Raw genomic sequence first — 20,143 nt, forward strand, 5'->3', positions numbered from 1 at the left:
AGTGCTTCACTTCCAATAGTTTTGAAGATACCCCTACAATATTCGGGAAACAGAAGAGTACATGCTACTCCTTAGTCAATGTTAACGCTCTTTTGATCAAGAAACTGCCGGGTTCAAATTTGAGTTTTTTTTATTTTCCTTTCATTTTGTGCTTACAATCTTCAACTTCATAATTATAATTTTTCTCCAGAGTGTTACAGAGATAGTTTTTTTTCCCAAAACCTTTATTGCATCATATAATCACACACAGCACTTGGCCCACAACCCAGCGGGCCGGCCGCTACAACAGAAAAGAATGAGCCTCTGCACACAGAGATAGTTTTTTGATGTTGCAGCAGCCAATGCGTTTCACACTTTAGCGGTCAGTAGGACCAGGGCTTTCTCAAGGCTTTTAAAATCTGAACAGACAGTATCATGTAGAGTAGTATTTGACAAAATATTTTGCATCAAGCAAAAACCAGTATATTTTATAATCGAAAAGCAGCAGGTCCTGGGTAAAATCCCTTGTACGAACGAAAAGTATTTCCATGAAGAAATATAAACAAGCATTTGCAATGCATAAGGTCTCGCATTAGGAAAGTTTGAGCTATTGGTATTGTAAATGACACATTTGTTATATATGTGTTGGTTTTGAAAATAGCAAAAATAATAGCTTTGTCATTTACAATGCCAATAGTTATAACTTGTGACACCTATAGCATTTGTAATGCAATATGTGTTGTATTCACGTGACTTAGATGTATTGATATTACAAATAACAATGGCTTTGAATTTTTTTAATAATTAATAACCACTTGGATGCTAGGCATCTTGCGCCGCTTCAATGTAATTTCCATTTAAATCAATGGAAACTCCATGACGAGTTACCCTTGTCATTAGCACTGAAGGGGTTAATACTTAAATAAAAGTTATTGTAATTTATAATGGCAATAGCTTAAACTTTTGTAAATAACTTTTCTGAAGAATATGTTCAGTGTATTTTATTGTGACGAAAATCCAAGAACAGAAGTGAAATACTAACCTCTTTTTGTGACATTTGTAATAAAGCTTGAAACATTGAGAGATCATATTTGACCCAGTTGTTGGTAAATGGTTGCACAGATTGATGCTGTGGTGGGGCTGAGAGATGTTGTGGTGGCGACTAGTGATGCTGTGGCATTCATTGATCCTGTGGTAGCGCATAGTGATGTTGTGGTAGCGCATAGTGATGTTGTTGTGCCCCTTAGTGATGCTGTGGTGATGCGATAGATAGAGTGAGTGGGATAGATAGATAGAGTGAGTGGGATAGATAGATAGAGGGAGGGCGATTGAGTGAGCGAGATAGATAGGTAGATAGATAGATAGGAGTGAGGGCGATAGATAGCTAGACAGATAGAGTGATGGCGATCAGTATCTAAATAAGTAGATAGAATGAGGGCGATAGATCGATAGAAAGATAGATAGAGTGAGGGCGATAGATAGATAGCGTGAGGGCGATAGATAGATAGCGTGAGGGCGATAGATAGATAGCGTGAGGGCGATAGATAGATAGAGGGCGATAGATAGATTGATAGATAGATAGAGTGAGGGCGATAGATAGATAGATAGAGTTAGGGCGATAGATAGAGTGAGGGCGATAGATAGAGTGAGGGCGATAGATAGCGTGAGGGCGATAGATAGAGTGAGGGCGATAGATAGAGTGAGGGTGATAGAGTGAGGGCGATAAGATAGAGTGAAGGCGATAGATAGATAGAGTGAGGGCGATTAGATAGAGTGAGGCCGATAGATAGACAGATAGAGTGAGGGCGATTAGATAGATAGACTGAGGCTGATAGATAGAGTGAGGGCGATAGATAGACAGATAGAGTGAGGGCGATAGATCGATAGACAGATAGAGTGAGGGCGATAGATAGATAGATAGTTGTGTGTGTGGTTGTGGTTGTGTGTGGTTATGTGTGCGTGGTTGTGTGTGTGTGGTTGTGTGTGTGTGCTTGTGTGTGTTATGCTTTGTTTTTCTATGTTTTGTTATGCTATGTTTTATTGTGTTTGGTATGCTATGTTTTGCTAGGCTATGATATGTTTGGTTTTGTTATGCTATGCTATGTTTTGTTTTGCTATTCTATGCTTTGTTATGCTATGTTTTTTTGCTATCCAATGTTTTATTTTGTTATGCTATGCAATGCTTTGTTGTGTTTGTTATGCTATTCTTTGTTATGCTATGTTGTGTTGTGTTGTGTTTTGCTATGCTATGCTTTGTTTTGCTATGCTATGTTTTGTTATGCTATGTTTTGTTATGCTATGCTTTGTTATGCTTTGTTATGCTATGCTCTGTTTTGCTATGCTATGCTTTGTTTTGCTATGCTATGCTTTGTTGTGTTTGATATTCTATGTTTTGCTATGCTATTATATGTTTTGCTATGCTATGTTTTGTTATGCCATGTTGTGTTATGCCATGTTTTGTTAGGCTATGTTTTGTTTTGCTATCCTATGCTTTGTTTTGTTATGCTATGCTCGGTTTAGTTTTGCTATCCTATGCTATGTTGTGTTATGCTATGCTATGTTGTGTTTTGTTATGCTATGCTATGCTATGTTTTGTTATGTTATGCTATGCTATGTTTTGTTATGCTATGCTATGCTTTGTTATGCTTTGTTATGCTATGCTATCTTTTGCTATGCTATGCTTTGTTTTGCTATGCTATGTTTTGTTGTGTTTGATATGCTATGTTTTGCTATGCTATTATATGTTTTGCTATGCTATGTTTTGTTATGCCATGTTTTGTTATGCCATGTTTTGTTAGGCTATGTTTTGTTTTGCTATCCTATGCTTTGTTTTGTTATCCTATGCTATGTTGTGTTTTGTTATGCAATGTTTTGTTATGCTATGCTATGTTTTGTTGTGTTTGTTATGCTATGCTTTGTTATGCTATGCTATGTTGTGTTGTGTTTTGCTATGCTATGCTTTGTTTTGCTATGCTATGTTTTGTTGTGTTGTGTTATGCTATTTTTTGTTATGCTATTTTTTGTTGTGCTTTATTACGCTATGCTTGGTTATGCTGTGCTTGGTTATGCTGTGCTTGGTTGTGCTGTGCTTGGTTGGGCTGTGCTTGGTTGTGCTGTGCTTGGTTGTGCTGTGCTTGGTTGTGCTGTGCTTGGTTGTGCTGTGCTTGGTTGTGCTGTGCTGTGTTTTGCTGTGCTGTGCTGTGTTTTGCTGTGCTGTGCTTTGCTGTGCTGTGCTTTGCTGTGCTGTGTTTTGCTGTGCTGTGTTTTGCTGTGCTGTGTTTTGCTGTGCTGTGTTTTGCTGTGCTTGCTGTGTTTTGCTGTGCTGTGTTTTGCTGTGCTGTGCTGTGTTTTGCTGTGCTGTGTTTTACTGTGCTGTGCTTTGCTGTGCTGTGTTTTGCTGTGCTGTGTTTTGCTGTGCTTTGCTTTGCTGTGTTTTGCTATGCTGTGTTTTGCTGTGCTGTGCTGTGTTTTGCTGTGCTGTGCTGTGTTTTGCTGTGCTGTGTGTTGCTATGCTGTGCTGTGTTTTGCTGTGCTGTGCTTTGCTGTGCTGTGTTTTGCTGTGTTGTGCTGTGCTGTGTTTTGCTGTGCTGTGTTGTGCTGTGCTGTGTTGTGCTGTGTTGTGTTGTGCTGTGCTGTGTTTTGCTGTGCTATGCTGTGTTGTGCTGTGTTTTGCTTTGCTGTGCTGTCCTGTGTTTTGCTGTGCTGTGTTTTGCTGTGCTGTGCTTTGCTGTGCTGTGTTGTGTTTTGCTGTGCTGTGTTTTGCTGTGCTGTGCTTTGCTGTGTTTTGCTGTGTTGTGCTGTGCTGTGTTTTGCTGTGCTGTGTTGTGCTGTGTTGTGTTGTGCTGTGCTGTGCTGTGTTGTGCTGTGCTTTGCTGTGCTGTGTTTTGCTGTGCTGTGTTTTGCTGTGCTGTGCTTTGCTGTGCTGTCCTGTGCTGTGTTTTGATGTGCTGTGTTGTGTTGTGTTTTGCTGTGCTGTGTTGTGCTGTGTTTTGCTGTGCTGTGTTGTGTTTTGCTGTGCTGTGTTGTGTTTTGCTGTACTGTGCTGTGTTGTGTTTTGCTGTGCTGTGTTGTGTTTTGCTGTGCTGGTAAGGGTATGTGAGGGTGTGTGTGAGGGGGTGTGAGGGTGAGGAGGTGTGTGAGGGTGATGAGGTGTGTGAGGGGGTGAGGGCGTGAGGGTTGTGTTGTGTTTTGCTGTGCTGTGTTGTGCTGTGCTGTGCTTTGCTGTGTTGTGTTTTGCTGTGCTGTGTTTTGCTGTGCTGTGCTTTGCTGTGCTGTGCTTTGCTGTGTTGTGTTTTGCTGTACTGTGCTTTGCTGTGCTGTGTTATGCTGTGTTTTGCTGTGCTGTGTTGTGCTGTGCTGTGTTGTGCTGTGTTTTGCTGTGCTGTGTTTTGCTGTGCTTTGCTGTGCTGTCCTGTGCTGTGTTTTGCTGTGCTGTGCTGTGTTGTGTTTTGCTGTGCTGTGTTGTGTTGTGCTTTGCTGTGCTGTGCTGTGTTGTGCTTTGCTGTGTTTTGCTGTGCTGTGTTTTGCTGTGCTGTGCTGTGTTTTGCTGTGCTGTGTTTTGCTGTGCTGTGTGTTGCTGTGCTGTGCTGTGTTTTGCTCTGTTGTGCTGTGTTGTGTTTTGTTGTGCTGTGCTGTGTTTTGCTGTGCTGTGTTGTGTTTTGCTGTGCTGTGTTGTGTTGTGTTTTGCTGTGTTGTGTTGTGTTTTGCTGTGCTGTGCTGTGTTGTGTTTTGCTGTGCTGTGTTGTGTTTTGCTGTGCTGGTAAGGGTATGTGAGGGTGTGTGTGAGGGGGTGTGAAGGTGAGGGTGTGAGGGTGAGGAGGTGTGTGAGGGTGAGGAGGTGTGTGAGGGGTGAGGGCGTGAGGGTGAGTGTCTCAATGAATGTCACTGCTTCGCCTTCTTTGAAAATGTTCAGTGCTGCAAATAGAGCATGCCGCCGTAATTATCACAGCATGAGGCCCCAAAGTGATAATTATCACACCATGCAGAGAGCCGCCCCACGCTGCTGGAGCACTCAACTGCACATTCATTATAGTTGAGTGCTCCAGCAGCCTGGGGCGCCTGTTGACATGCTGTGATAAGTGGGTCTCATGCTGTGATAATTGTTGCAGCGCCTGAGGAAGTGGAGACTCCTGCTGGGATAATTGGTCTTGTGGCGCCTCAGGAAGTAGAGCCTGACGTCCAACAAACGTGCACAAGCTGCTCAACCTTGAAGCTCGTTCACAGACCTGGGTCGGCTCGTTCCCAGCTCTGTGTCGGGCTCGTTCACAGCTGCTACTCCCTTGACAGGGAGCAAGGCGGCTATAGAACTCGCTGGCGGGAGCGCTTCGCGCTCCAACGCCAGGCGAGCCCTAAAAACTAAACATCAAATTGGAACTTTGCAGTTTCTTGATCAAAAGAACTTTAAAAATTAACTAAGGAGGCGCATGTACTCATCCGTTTCCCTATTCTTACAATAAGAGGTCAGTAAGGTCCAGCACCTCGAGTTAACCTCATCCCTTTACCTATAAGAGTTTGGCAATACCATCCATCCAGGAACAGGATCTCTGGACCTTTTTTTGCTTACCCAGAACACCTAAAATGTTTGTCAGTATATTGTGTTTTTTATACCGCAGTTTTGCTGTTACTAAACTAGCAAAATACAATTTACACTTAAGCCCCACCTACTGATACACACATACAGTGCTACACAGCTAGGACCTCAAACCACACTCACCTAGTGCCAGGGTGCCTCCACCTCTGTCTTGATCTGCGAGATCCTGGTGTTCCAAAGCCAGATATATCAGAGCACACAAAAGATCCCCACCCACTTTTTTTTTTTTTTTTAGTAACCACAGGACACAAGTTACAAAAGTGAAGTTTTATTTGTTGTCAAATGGCTCAAATAGCAAATAAAAGCACTGGAAAAGGGCATCAGCCTCACACATTAGATTGCGGCTGCCGGCTTCATCTCACCTCAGTGTTCATCATGGAGTTATCAAAGTAAGTGGAAACGTTAGTGGTTAAAATCCCTGGTTACATTATAGAAATGACAATGAAAACTAAAGCATTGCCAACGTGGCCATTTTTACTTCTCCTCAGCTTCAGTTTAATGATGCACACTGTACATACTTAGAGTTAATTTTACAAAAAATGCCATAACAAATACATATTTTACAGGACAGAAGTTTTAGGGTTCTAAAGTACCCAAAACACAATTTCATTAGCATTTAAAGGAATACGTTTACTAGGTCTCAAATAATCTTTAAACAGAACTATTAAAAATACAAATGTGATGCGTGGAATTGATTACCCTTTCCCTTGCTCTTATATTAACTAACCCATAATAAATTTCACGAAGCCCATTACAGACACTGCCTTATTTTTGTTTGAGAAAGGGTCTTTGGGCCAAAACCCAGTGCTATTCTGAAAATAGAATGAACTGAGCCAAAGCATGGTGATCCAGGGACTCTGCATGGCAACAATTGATATATCCAATCAAGGTTCTGCAAAACAGGGCTGTTTTTTCAGTGTTAACTGGAACGAAAGAATATAATCGCTCTCTTACAGAACAAAACTTAAGCAAGCGCAGAATACAAAATGTGTTGTAGTTTATTCGGCCTTCCGGACACTGAAGAGCCAAAGACACAGAGAAACATACTATTTTGACATAGAAGGTCAACGTTTTTCAACAGTAAGTGCTGAATAAAAAGCTTCTAATTAGTGCCAATATTGACTATCACTCAGTCAGCGGTACAGACAAACAGATAAAGCATGTGCACAGCCACCCAGCGTTTCTGGGGTTAGTGTCATTAAGTAAAGGACAGGGGCGTAGTGCAAAAGGCCCTGTACAGTCTATGTTGTAGCGCATCTTTCAGCATTACAGCTTTTCATTGCTTATTTATAAATCAATGTTCTAGAATGTTCTTACATTACAGGTGACTAGGATGTGCTTCGAGTTTCATGAGTATGGCACACGTTTGAAGACCAAACAGATCTGGTTCCTAGCGCTATCCTTCACATAAACACTGCACATCACATGAATTTTATACTCTGAAATATGGTTCGCTTTCAAATTAAGGCATACTGAAATGTTACAGGAAGGGTTAACACCACCACTAATCTACTTTATCATTTCACATAAGAATCACTAACATTTGCAACAGCATGTAAAGAGTATGAATCACACTGCTTCAGTCAAGGATTTGCATAACTTGTAACCGATCGATAGAGCAGCCACATTTGTTTGCTGTGCTATTTTCTATTTCCATGTCAATAAAACAATAAGTATGGACATGAAAATGAGTGAAATGTGTTGACGGACATAAGTAGGCTCTGGAAAAAGTCACACGGAGTGCTAACCTGTTTTACAGTTTAAGATTGCCCACGGACTCCGCTTTCTGCATTTGGTCGAATGATGTTGTCGAAGGCAGATGAAGAGGCTTTTAACATCTCAGCAAGGCCATAATCAAGGTTTTTTAGTGAACTCAATTTCGATATTGTTCCAATTCACGTCTTTAGTGATAAACCATTTCCAGAAGGCAAATGGTATTTCAGTTTGTTGAAACCTTGAACGGCGCGCGCTCAAATTTAGGGGCATTATTATTTAAACAAAATGAAAAGGTAATTGTGTGGCTTAGATTATAAAATGCAACATCTTTCACGGATTCTCTTAGCTAGACTTTTTCTCTTCTTCTTCCCATTTTTCTCCTTACTGTCTTCCATTTTTCGGGCACGAATTTCACGCATTAAATCAAAAAATACCTGCCAGAGGGGGAAAAAACAAAAACACGAAGTGAGAAGAATTTAAGATATGTAGGTAACCATATTTGCCAGTTATTTTGTAATACTCGGAAAATGTGGACCTTTGAATTTAAACTCTTCATTATATTTACATGTAAATAATGTGAAATGGTTCGCAGGCAACACTGGAAAAACTGTCACCACCAGCAAGTAGGATTATAGGAACAACTTCTACTCTGGGATTACCAAGAAACACACTAGACTACTACAAACCATCCAGAACTCAGCAGCCAGATTCAGCCTCAACCTCCCACACAGAACTCTCATCACACCATACCTTGGGGAGCTCCACTACACAAGGGGGCTTATTTCCAACTCCTCACACATTCAAGGCACTACACAACTTAGGCCCTACCTACCTGAACAGTTGAATCTCCTATCAACCACCCAGACATCTCCACGCCACAGGATTTCTACTCCACTCATCTCATTGATACACAAAACTAGATCAGGAGGACAGAAATTCTCTTACACGAACCCTAAAGCATGGCACAGCCTCCCACTCCACATCAATGCTTCCTCCTCTCTTCATGAATTTCATAAGGAGCTGAAGACCTGACCTTTAAGTCCTCGTCCGTGGCGCTTGTGTGTCAAGGACGTAACGGTTTTGGTCTGGCACCCACCCATGGGGGGGAAGGGAGGTTTTTTGGGGGGGGCGGGGGGCGGGGTGCTGGGGGCGAAGAGGAGGGAATCGCTGGCACTACCCGCCCCGCCCCGCCCCCCCCCCGTGGGCACTCTGTTAGCACACGCACTGCACATCAACATCATCACAGCAGACCAGGGACATACTGGAAATCATTGATTGCTTCCAGCGAATAGGAGAAAAAATATGTTTTTTCTCCTGGGGGAAACGGGGACAAAAAAAGAGGCACAGAGGGGGAGGAGTATTTCCATGCTCCGGTGCCTCTCTGCAGTGTATTCCTGCTGTGCGATCGCAAATGGGGCCGCGATCTCGCAGCCGGAAGGCACCCAATAGACCACATGGGATTTTAAAAAACATTTTGTGTATGGGAGCGGCCCCTTGGGCAGGAGTTGCTCCCTATCTATTTAGTTGGGCACTGTTTTGGCAGTTTTCTGCCAGGGGGCAGATCGGCCTTATTTCTAGGCCCATCGGCCCAAAAGTAGGCAGAATGCCACCAGACACCAGGGGTTCAAGTTATTGATATGTTGGGGAGCAGCCTCTTGAGCAAGAGTCGCTCCCCATTACAACGGCATAGTTTGCCCCTGCCCCCGCCCTGGGAGCTGATCTGCCTTATTTTTAGGCCCATCTATCCACCACAAGACACCTGGGATTCAACGCATTTAAATGTTGCAGAGCAGCCGCCCTGGGGCAAGAATCGCTCCCCATTATGAGGGCAATATTTTGGCCTTTTTCTGCCCAACATTGGGGCAGATCGGATTTTTAGGCCCATCTGCCTCCAAGGGAGGCAGAAAGCCACTAGACACATGGGATTTTACTTATTTATAAGTTGGGGAGCGGCCTTTGGTAAAGGGTCGCTCCCCATTATGGCAGCAATACGTTAGCCATTTTCCGTGCCCTCCAGGGGCAGATTGGAAGCCATTAGACACCAGGGATGTTCTTTATTTGCATGTCAAGGAGTGGGCCCTTGGGCAAGGGTCACACCCCATTATTGGGGCAATATTGCGACTGTTTTCTGCACACGTTGGGGCAGATCAGCCATATTTTTAGAGCAATCTACCCCCAATGGGGGGTCAGTAAACCACCAACCACCAGGGAAAGTGTGTGTATGTGTGGTTGAGTTCAGCTACGGTGTATGTGGACTGACCCTTGGCAGGCGGCGCGTGCGGCCCTGCCCCAGGCAGGCGGCGTGTGCGGACCAGACCCAGCCAGGCGGCGCGTGCGGACTAGACCCAGCCAGGCGGCGCGTTCGGACCAGACCCAGGCAGGCGGCGCGTGCGGACCAGACCCAGGCAGGCGGCGCGTGCGGACCAGATCCAGGCAGGCGGCGCGTGCGGACCAGACCCAGGCAGGCGGCGCGTGCGGACCAGACCCAGGCAGGCGGAGCATGCAGGGCGGCGCTTGGCAGGCGGCGCAAATGGACTGGTGGTTGACAGGTGGCGCATGTGGACTGGCGCTTGGTGCGCGTGGAGTGGCACTTGGCAGACAGTGCGTGTACAGAGGCGCCTGGCGGTGTGCGTGAACTTGAGGTTTGTTGGTGTATGGTAGCTAGTATGTGTACTTACTTGCTTGAGGTGTGTGTCAGTTGTCTGATGTTTGGGTGCTTGGCGGTGAGATAGGTGTGTTCTTGCTGTTGGCGTATGAGCGTGATGGGCCCGTGAATGGCGCAGTTTGTAAATCTGTTATATTGTGTTGGGCCCACAGCTGGCAGTGTGAATGGCTTTCTGTGTCTGATGCATGAAAAGTGTGTGAATGGACTGTAAACGGTAGGTGACTTGAAGTGGCTCACAAGCCGTCAGTCAGTGGTTTTTCAATCGAATGTTGAAATTATTAACAATGTATTTTGCGGACTGTATTTTGTAAAGTCATTGGTGAGTAAAGCTTTTTTTATGAACCATTTACTGACCCGCGTGCCAAATCCAACCAAAAGGCCTGTGATTGACTAGTAGATGCGTGTGCAGTAATGTTTTGATATTTTTGTTGCTTTCAGTAGTGAACAGCTTTTACCCTCACACCTTTTTGGAAACTTGTCACCAAGGGAATAATATGTGGTATGTTTTGTGTGGATCCCACAAGGTTTCTTACCCAGAAGTCTTGTAAATTTGATTAATTGACAAAACCATATTGTTTTTTAACATTTTGGTGTGGGAAAGTGGTGGGATCTCCGGCTGGCACAAATTTCCTACCACCCAGTGTCCCCCAGGTCTTCTGACAAAATGCTACCTCACTTGTGTGGGTGGGCCAAGTGCCTGCATCAAGGAGAGGCCCAAAATGTATTGCGGAGACACCAATATTATCCATCACAAAACAATTTAGTTTTGCAAGGGGCTCACCTGAATTTTTGGTCCCAGCCTCTTGCGGCAATCAAGGAAACCTACCAACCCCAGACCTTTTTAAGAAATAGACAGCCTGGGGACTCCACAGAGGTGTGGCTTGCATGGTTCTCCCAATGTGTTCTTACCCAGATTCCCTGCAAACCTCAAACGTAGCGAAAAAGTGCATTTTCTTCACATTTCTTTGTGGGATCACCACATCGGCACAAAGCGTAACCCCCCCCCCCCCCCCCCCCCCTCGGTCTCCTGAGTAAAATGATACTTTGTGAGAAGTTGGCCTGATGTGCAGTGCTCACTATTCTAGTGATCATTATATATCAGTCCAAACAACCCTTATTGATGATTGGTTGTAAGTCAACCTTATAGACCAGCTATCCTAGTAGCATGGATACGAGCAGTCTAAGGCTAAGACTCTAGAGGGCGTGTTAAGCCAGCTGTTTTACCATCACATTACCCCTTGAACACCCAGTGAAAGGACACCACACAAGTGTTATGAAAATAAACAGTGTATTTATTAGAATCACAACAACCCTGTACTCTTTATGAGGACAGGGTGCTAGGCACACAACAAAACTCTTACGAAAATACTTAAGTTAGCACGTTATACACAAATGCCCGAGGGGCACGAAAAACCATATACTTTAAAAGTGGAATGCGAAATTACTAGCAGGTAAGTACAGTACTAATAGGCTTTGGACTCGCTAGGACTTGACTATAGAATCGTTAGATTACTTCTAGGAGGCCTAGGGGGCTCGGGTGCAGAGTGTGCACTCCCACGCGGGATGCGGGACAAAGTCTATGGAAGCTAGTAAAGGCAAAGTTAGTGTTCACGGGCGAACCCGACCTGGTAGGAAGAAAACGACAGTGGATCCTGACCCTAGGATAGTGAGGCTATGCTGGGACACCGAAGTGCCGAAGTTACCTAGCCCAGGGGCTGCAGCTGCATAGGTCTGAAAAGACGTCGGGGATCTCGTTGCCGGACCAGGAGCCTGGAAGAAGGAAGTTGCTGGCAGGCGACCAGTGAAGGAAAGTTCGATGGATCCAAGCCTGGATCAAGGAAGAAGAAAACCTGAAAGCAGAGGGGACCAAGTTCTTGAATCACTAGCCAGTGATTAAGTGGGCACCAGGATGGCACCGGGCGAAGTCACCTCGACTAGGTGAGTGGGCGACGCTGGCTCTGCAGATCTCACGGACCAGGAGGCGTTGTCGGCGACCAGGATGGAGAGGCGAGCTGTCCCACGATGGATGAAGCTGTCGGCGTCGAAGTTACCCAGGATTGGGCAACAAGCCTTGGCTAATTCAAGCCCACGCGGTGGACTCAAAATGGCGTCTTGAGTGGACCAGGAGGGTCCGGGGTGCTCCTCTTTTGGAAGGGAGCAAGGGCCAGCCTGGAGCAACCAGACCAGCAGCAGAAATGTCGTCGGGCGTCGTTCAGAAGGCCACAAGCCAGCGGGCTAGTAGCCAAACAACGCGGTGAGCAGCAAAAAGCAGAAGGGCCCCACGCAGATCGTGGAGATGCTGGGAGGCTGCACTTCGGTGCTGGAGCTGCTCAGGGTCGGGGCTTCTCGGACCCCAAAGCACTCACCAGGAAATTACTCGGCGGGCTTGCTGGAAAGAAGTCGTGCAGTCTTGAAGATGGCCGGTCCCTCGAGGTCTCGTCACACCCACGAATCTCAGCGTGACTGATGATGCAGGTAGAGGTCAGAGGTGCCAGGGAAGCCGGTTCTCGTCGAGCTGGGCAGTCTTGATCCGGAGGAGAGACTTGCAGCAGACCGCAGTGTTCTTTAAGATGGTGCCTGCGGAGGCAGGGTGACTACTCCTTAGTCACAAGGGAGAAATCTTAGGAAGAAGTCTTGAGTTCCTTTCGTGGAAAGTAGTTTCAGGATTCAAAGATGATCTGATTTGGAAGGGGGCCAGTTCCTACCTTTATCCTGTAAAAAGGGGCTGGCACGCGACTAAGTCCTGCCCTAGGGGTGGGACTAGGAGGGGGGTGGTTACACCCACTTCCTTGGCGGGCTTTTCCCCAGGACAGGGTCTGGAGTGACCCTGGAACTGGTTCCAGCCAGCCTATGCACAGTGAGCACCGGGGTGCCACGTGCAGTCACCTTCCTCTAAAGCCCTGCCTACCTACAATACACAAAACCCTGTCTGGGACGGTGCTGGCACCGCCCCTGGCAGGAAACCCTTTGTCCTTATCTCCTGCTCTGGGAGGACTCCCAGCAGCAGGAGGGCAGACTTGTGTCTCGGTGGCAGCATCCATTTTGTGGAGCTGAGGCTCTGTTTGACTTTAACCGGGGTTAGGGGTTACATACATGTCGTGTCCCTCTAGAAGGGTGGAATGCTAACCCCGTCGCCAGAATTGGCGAGGGGTTAGTATTCCAATTCGTATGACACCTTACTCGACATGTTTTGATAAAGCGATACCAGAGTTGGCATATAACCGCGAGGATTATAATGCACTTAAGAGTATATGGTATGCGATATCATGGAAACGGCCAAGGGATGGATCCCGAAAGCCGCAGACAGGCCCAGCTCATGCCAGAGCGCCATCTCACACGATTCCAAGCACTCTGCCTTCAGGATTGTTAAGGCCTGCCATAGGAGTGACTGATAGGAGATCTGTGTGTCCATTTTAGGGTTAGATATAGGTATACTATATCTAAAGCAAAGGGTGAGTACACCACCTTGCCCCAGCTGTCGTGCAGCCAGTTGTGTCAGTTTAGTTAGTCAGCCCAGGGGTGGCATAATACATGCTTCAGCCCCTGGGAGACTTCTGGGTACACCTCAGCCCTGGGTACAGGGACTTGGAGAGGGCCCAGTGCCAATTCAGTACCTGAGTACAATTTGGATAGAGAGAACAGCTAGGCTGTGGGTCTGATTAGCAGGCCCACAGCCAGGGAAAGTCGTAAACCAGTGCAGCAAAAAGCAAAAATCTGGGTGATCATAGGATTGCAGACCCTACTCTCCTACATACTTCAATTGTGCAGTTGGTCAAAGCGCCTGCGACAGGGAAGGACCAAAAATATGTAGAGATTGAGGGGATATGTCAGTGTGATCATAAGTGCAATTTAGTTTTAATCGTTTTTAGGCTGACTCTGCTTTTGGGATCACCCAAGTGAGGTCTCATTTTTATAGGGAACCCAAGGGGAACACTGAGTGGTAGGAAATGCGTGTCAGTGAGGTCATCCCAGACAGAAATGTTAGGTAAATGCAATTGTTTGGCAAAATGTTAGGTTTGCAGAAAATGTTGGGTAAGAAAATGTTGGGGGATCCACACATCCCTGGACTCCTCTGGGGGTCTAGTTTTCAGAAATGCCTGGGTTTGGTAGGTTTCACAAGATGGCTGCTGAGCCTGGGGCATAAAAGCGCACTTGCCCCCGGTTCAAAACCAGGTTGTTTTGGGATAGATAATTTTGATGTCTCCACAATACGTTTTGAGCGGTTTCCTGTTGCAGGCACTAGGCCTACCATACAAATGAGGTACCATTTTTATCGGTTGACTAGGGGGAATGCCGGGTGGACGGATGTTTGCGGCTACACGCAGATTCCAGAAGTTTCCACCACAGAAATGTGGAGAAAATGTTTTTTTTTAAGACAAATGTTGTTTTGCAAGGGATTCTGGGTAACAGAACCTGGTTAGTGTCTCACAAATCAATCAACCCTGGATTACCTTGGGTGTATAGTTGAAAAGAATTTGGAGGTTTGCTAGGTTTCCCTAGACGCCGGCTGAGCTAGGGACCAAAATCCACAGCTAGGCACATTGCAAAAAAGGGTCAGTTTTCAGTGGAAAAATGTGATGTGTGTCCATGTTGTGTTTTGGTACAAAAGGGGGTGGTGATGGACAGAGCATCTGAACCAATCAAACACTCACACCCAGTCAAAAGTTCTGGGTTTGATCCATCACCGTTCTTTAGCCCACTCTGCCACCCCAGTTCAGACATGGCTATATGCAAATCAGTCTGACCCTGTGCCTCATGGGAACAGTCCAGCCCGAACTGCCAAGCCAAGACTTTGCCACTGGATTCAAGCAAGCCGGGCTGAAGACGGCTGTAATGCCAGAAACCGGTCCTCGGAAGCTTGTTTCCGGTCCAGGGAAGGCATGGCTTGGCAGTTCGGGTTGGACTGTTCCAATGAGGCACAGGGTCAGACTGATTTGCTGAACTGAGGTGGCAGAGTGGGCTAAAGAACGGTGATGGATCAAACCCAGATCTTTTGACTGGGTGTGAGTGTTTGATTGGTTCAGATACTCGTTCATCACCACCCCCTTTTGTACCTCATGTTGTGTTTTGGGCAATTTCCTGTCGAGGGCACTAGGTCTACCCACACAACGGAGATACCATTTTTATCACGAGACTTAGGCAAACATAGAAGTGTTATTACCAATTCTATTTCTCTGCATTTGTGCCTTCCAAACGTAAGTGTGTGGAAAAAGGTCATTTTGAAAAATGCCCTCCAAATCAATTGCTAGTATGGATGCCCACAAATTCGGATATGTGCAAATAAGGATTAGTTACTTACCTGTAATCCTAGTTCTCTTCCAGGGGTATTCTAATTAAAGTCATAGGCACATGAATATTCACGCCCATGCGTGGGACCCCGGAAACACATATGTGAAAGCCATATATGCAGCTCTATATATATGTATATATATGTATATACATACATAAAAACATATCATGCAACCTGCCCTAGACATGCCGAACAATGCTGCAAGAGAAGTCTTTGCACAGAAATACATTCCAATAAAGCAGGGAGAAAGAAAGCCTTTGAAAACTGCTTTATTATACAGCAGAAAAGGTAATTCTGCAAGGAAAGTGAAAACATTGTCAGCACATAGGCTGCATTGTAGAGAAAACATCAGTGTAGAAAGCTGAAAAGCTAACCCACATAAACAGTAACAATAAACTGGCACCGTGCCTTTAAGGCAGCCTTGACCCCTAGCTCCCATCTTGCCTCAGGGGTGACAGTTGTAGGAAGGTGGATACCTGACTATGGTTACCCCAGATTTTTTGCCTAGTGTTTAGCTGGTTTTCGACTTAGTTGGCCTGGGATCCTGCTAATCAGGGCCCCAGGCTATCTGCTCTCACTGTAAAATGGACTCCATGTAATTTAGGTACATACCTAATTGGATGTTGGGTCACCTTGTGAGCCACTGCATAGTGTACCATAGGTACCCAGGTCATAGGTGCATCCAAGGCCTACCAGGGGCTGCAGCATATATTATGCCACCCATGGCTGGCCATTCAAACTGACAACTGGCTGATCACTCAGCTGGGGCAAGGTCGTGTAATCACCCCTTGCTTAGGTATAGTCCTATACCTGCCATTATATATAGACGCATATATACCTATAAAAATGCGTTACTTACCTGTAACTGCAGTTATCCAGTATTGGTGTCTTTCATAGATTCACATGCCTGAATCATTCCCCGTCGTCGAGACGGGAGTCTCCGGTACATAGAAAAGTAATGTCTTATAGACATACATAGAGAATAGTAGGCCTAAAGGCCTCACCTTAGTAACATATCCATGTCCTTTTGTAAAAAGGACCAAACTCTAGAGAAGAGCCAATCAGCTATCACCTCCCTCTAGAACCTTCCTGGCAGGAGCCTCAGTTCCTCAGATTTTCGTACACACTAAGCTAAGTAGGCGTGACACAGAGAGTTAGGTGAGTCCTTCCAGGGGAGGTGGGAGGGTTGCATGTGAATCTATGACAGACACCAATACTGGATAACTGCAGTTACAGGTAAGTAACGCATTTCTTATCCAGTATTATGGGTGTCTTTCATAGATTCACATGCCTGAATCAGAGTAGCAAGCAATGCAGAGTGCACATTTCTGATGGAACAGCATATACAAGTCCTTAGATAAGACACATCATGCGAGCATGAACCATCATTAGACCTCCACAATAAGTATTACTAAAGAAATGTGCACACCAGAGTAGGATGGAGGGACGGAGGAAGGCTCACCTTACTGAAAAGATGGCGTAACACTGATTGTCTCACTGCTGCATCAGTCATCAGCTCCATATCCAGGCAGTAGTGCCTAGTGAAGGTATGCGGCGACTTCCATGTTGCCGCCCTGCAAATGCCAATGACTGGCACCCCTGCAAAGAGAGCTAAAGAAGTGGACATGGCTTTCGTGGAGTGCGCTCTCACTTTGGAATGCAATGGCTGTCCAGCTTGGTCATGACAGAAAGCAATGGCTGCAGAAATCCATCTGGAGATGCTCTGCTTGGCAAGCGGTAGACATTTTCTAGGTCTGCTGTAAGCTATGAATAGCTGGTTAGATTTCCTGAATGTTTTCGTTTTGTCAGTGTAAACTTCAAGCATCGCTTGAGATCCAAAGAAAGCAGCGATCTCTCGGCTGCCGTGCTTGGGTTCGGAAAGAAGGAACGCAGAACCACAGGTTCATTTAGATGGAAGTCCAACGGGACTTTTGAGATAAATCTAGGATTGGTTCTCAGGATTACTCTGTCGTTATTAAACTGTAGAAAAAGATCCTGGATTGAAAACGCCTGTAGCTCACTGACCCCCCTTACAGATGTGAGCGTCAGGAGGAGTGCTGATTTCCACGAGGCATACTTTAGGTCAGCTCTGTGTTCTGGTTTGAACGGATGTTTCATGAGCTGGTTAAGAACCACATTGAGATGCCAGGCAGGTGGCAACATCCTTACTGGCGGGAAAGATCTGTATAATCGTTTTAGAAATTGCTTAATCAACCCGCTTGACCAGAGCGATGGACTCAATGAAGTTCTTTATAACGAGATATTGCTGCTAAGTGTACTTTAATGGAGGAGTGGGCTAGGCCAGACTGTGCCAGATGTAATAGATAAGGTAATATTTGCTCCGCTGATGTGGAGAAAGGCCGAATCCCGTTATCTGCACACCAAACACAAAAGCGCTTCCATTTCAGGGAATACGTCTTGGTCGTGCTATCCGCCCTTGTCTCCTTTCTGGTGAAGAATTGGCTTGGTAGTTTGGTCTGCCCTGTTCCCATGATGCACTGGGCCAGGGACAGACTAATTTGCATATAGCCAGGTTCTGAGCTGGGATGGGGCAGTGAGCTAAATAACGGTGATGGATCAAGCCCTGATCTTTGGACTGGGTAAGAGTGGTCTGCTTAATTCAGACACTCTGTTCATCACCACCCCCTTTTCTGAATCATCCGCCCTTGCTCTGGCAACAATGTCTACAGTCTTGTGGAATATTCAGATTGTGGAACTCTCTGAACTCAGGAGCCAGGCGACTAACCTGAGAGACCTCAGATCCAGATGTTGAACTTTATTGTTGTTCATTGTAAGCAGAGATAGATACTGCCGCAGGTGGACCGGCGGCTCCAGGAATAGACGGTGGAGCTCTGTGAACCAATGTTGCCTCGGCCAAGTTGGGGCTATTAAAATTAGAGTACAAGGCTCCACCTAAATTTTCCTGAGGACTCTGGGAAGCATCGGGAATGGCGGAAAGGCGTACGCAACGACATTGCGCCATGCGATGGAAGATGCATTCCCTAGAGACCCTGACTGGGGATGCCAACTTGCGAAGTGTGGGCATTTGGTGTTCATTGTCGTCGCAAATAGATCGATTTGCGGCGTGCCCCATCTGGAGAAGATCTGGTTGATAATTTGTTGATCTAGCTCCCACTCGTGTGACGATGTTTTCTGCCTGCTCAACAAGTCGGAGAGCACATTTTTCGTGCCTGGGACATATTCCGCTCTTAGGGTTATATTGTGGAGTATGAGCCAATTCCAGATTATTTTTTGCAACTCGCGATAGTGTGTCAGCGAGCGTGTCCCTCCCTCTTTGTTGAGGTAGTGCTTAGTCGTGGTGTTGTCTGTCCGGATGAGCACCAGGGAATGTTTTATTCTTGGCAGGAAAGCTTGAAGGGCCAGGAAGACTGCCTGCAGTTCGAGCAGATTGATATGTAGTTTCTTCTCCATAGGAGACCACTACCCACTTATCTGTAGCTCTTGCAGAAAAGCTCCCCAGCCTTCCAAGGAGGCGCCTGTTGTGACAACATGAGGAGCAGCCGGAAGCAGGAATGAAGCCTTGAGAGAGGTTTTGAGATGACATCCATCATTGCAGGGCTCCGACCATCTGAGGATTCACTTTTATGTGGTCGTCGAATGACCCTGTGCATTGGACCCACTGCTTCAAGAGTGCCTCCTGTAGATTCCTCATTCGTAGTCGACAGTGAGGAATCAGGAGGATACACGCTGACGTCCCCAGGAGGGATTTGAAGTGACGGACTGTCAAGACTTTCTTCGAGGCTACTATAGCAGCTAGTGCAAGGGGCTTGTACATCCTCTTTCTGGATGGGAAAGCTTTTGCTGACCGTGTGTCCAGGGTTGCACCTAGGAAACTGATGCACTGAGAAGGTTGTAGGACCGATTTTTCCTGATTGAGGGTGAGACCCTAGCAATCGAAAAGCTTTTAAGAGGCGTTGGAAGACCTGGACGCGTCTTCTAAGGATGGAGTCCTGACCAGCCAGTCATCCAGATACGGAAAGACTTGGTGATGGCACTGTCTGAGATATGCCGCCACCGGGATATGACATTTCGTGAATATGCGCGGTGCAGACTTGAGCCCGAAGGGCAGAACGCGAAACTGCAAGTGTCCGCCCGCTACTGCAAATCGCAAGTACCTTTTTGTGATTCCTGTGAATTGGGATATGGAAGTAAACGTCCTGTATGTCTAGGGATGCCCTAAAATCCTGCTGTTACAGTAGTTACAAGACCTCCTGGATCGTTACCATGCGAAACGACTACTTAGGAATTTGTTGAGGGCCCTATGGTCCAAGATTGGTCTCCACTTCTTGTCTTTATTCTGGATCAAAAGAAGCAAGAAGAAAAACCTTTACCCTTCTGAGATGGAGGTACTCTCTATTGCTCCTTTCTGCAGCATAATCGAGATCTCTCATAGAAGCAGCCATAGATTTTTGTTATTTCCGCTGTCCTGTACCTTGAAAGGACGTCCTCCCAAAAGAGGATTGCTTGTTTTGCTGTTGTTGGCGCTGTTGGTATTGCGGTCTACTCTGGCCTGAAGGGCAGGAAGACCTGTATTAATAATTTCCTCTGTAGGAAGACTGTCCTCTTCCTCTATTTCTACAACAGGACTGGTTCTTATACTGAAGAGTGCCCAAAGGTCTCGCAGTGTCTGCTTCATCAATTTTTCGTGCCAAATAGTAACTGGCTAACATATGGCATGCCCAAAATCTTTGTTTGCACCTCAGGACGGAAAGAGGTTGCCTTTAGCCATCCTTGGAGCCGCAAGACTGCTGCTCCAGCCAACTGGCGGAACCCTGTCATAGATATATCCATCGCGCAGTCTATAGTTTGACGTCGATGCTTCATCATCTAGCAGAAACCTCTTTACTTCCTCTTTGGATGAATCTGGCAATTCCGACAGCTA

At 46.1% G+C, this 20,143-nt stretch overlaps 1 protein-coding gene across 1 annotated transcript in view; it reads right to left on the bottom strand.

The window, feature by feature from the left end:
- Positions 1 to 5,821: 5,821 nt before the first annotated feature.
- RALA (RAS like proto-oncogene A) overlaps positions 5,822 to 20,143 on the bottom strand; it is a 278,211-nt gene continuing 263,889 nt past the window's right edge. The window contains exon 5 of the mRNA XM_078688206.1: positions 5,822 to 7,719. Coding sequence (XP_078544332.1) covers positions 7,597 to 7,719 — 123 coding nt within the window. The 3' untranslated portion in view covers positions 5,822 to 7,596. The remainder of the gene's footprint in view (positions 7,720 to 20,143) is intronic.

Source organism: Lissotriton helveticus, chromosome 4_1, assembly GCF_964261635.1.
Source record: "Lissotriton helveticus chromosome 4_1, aLisHel1.1, whole genome shotgun sequence".
Taxonomy (NCBI): Eukaryota; Metazoa; Chordata; class Amphibia; order Caudata; family Salamandridae; genus Lissotriton; species Lissotriton helveticus.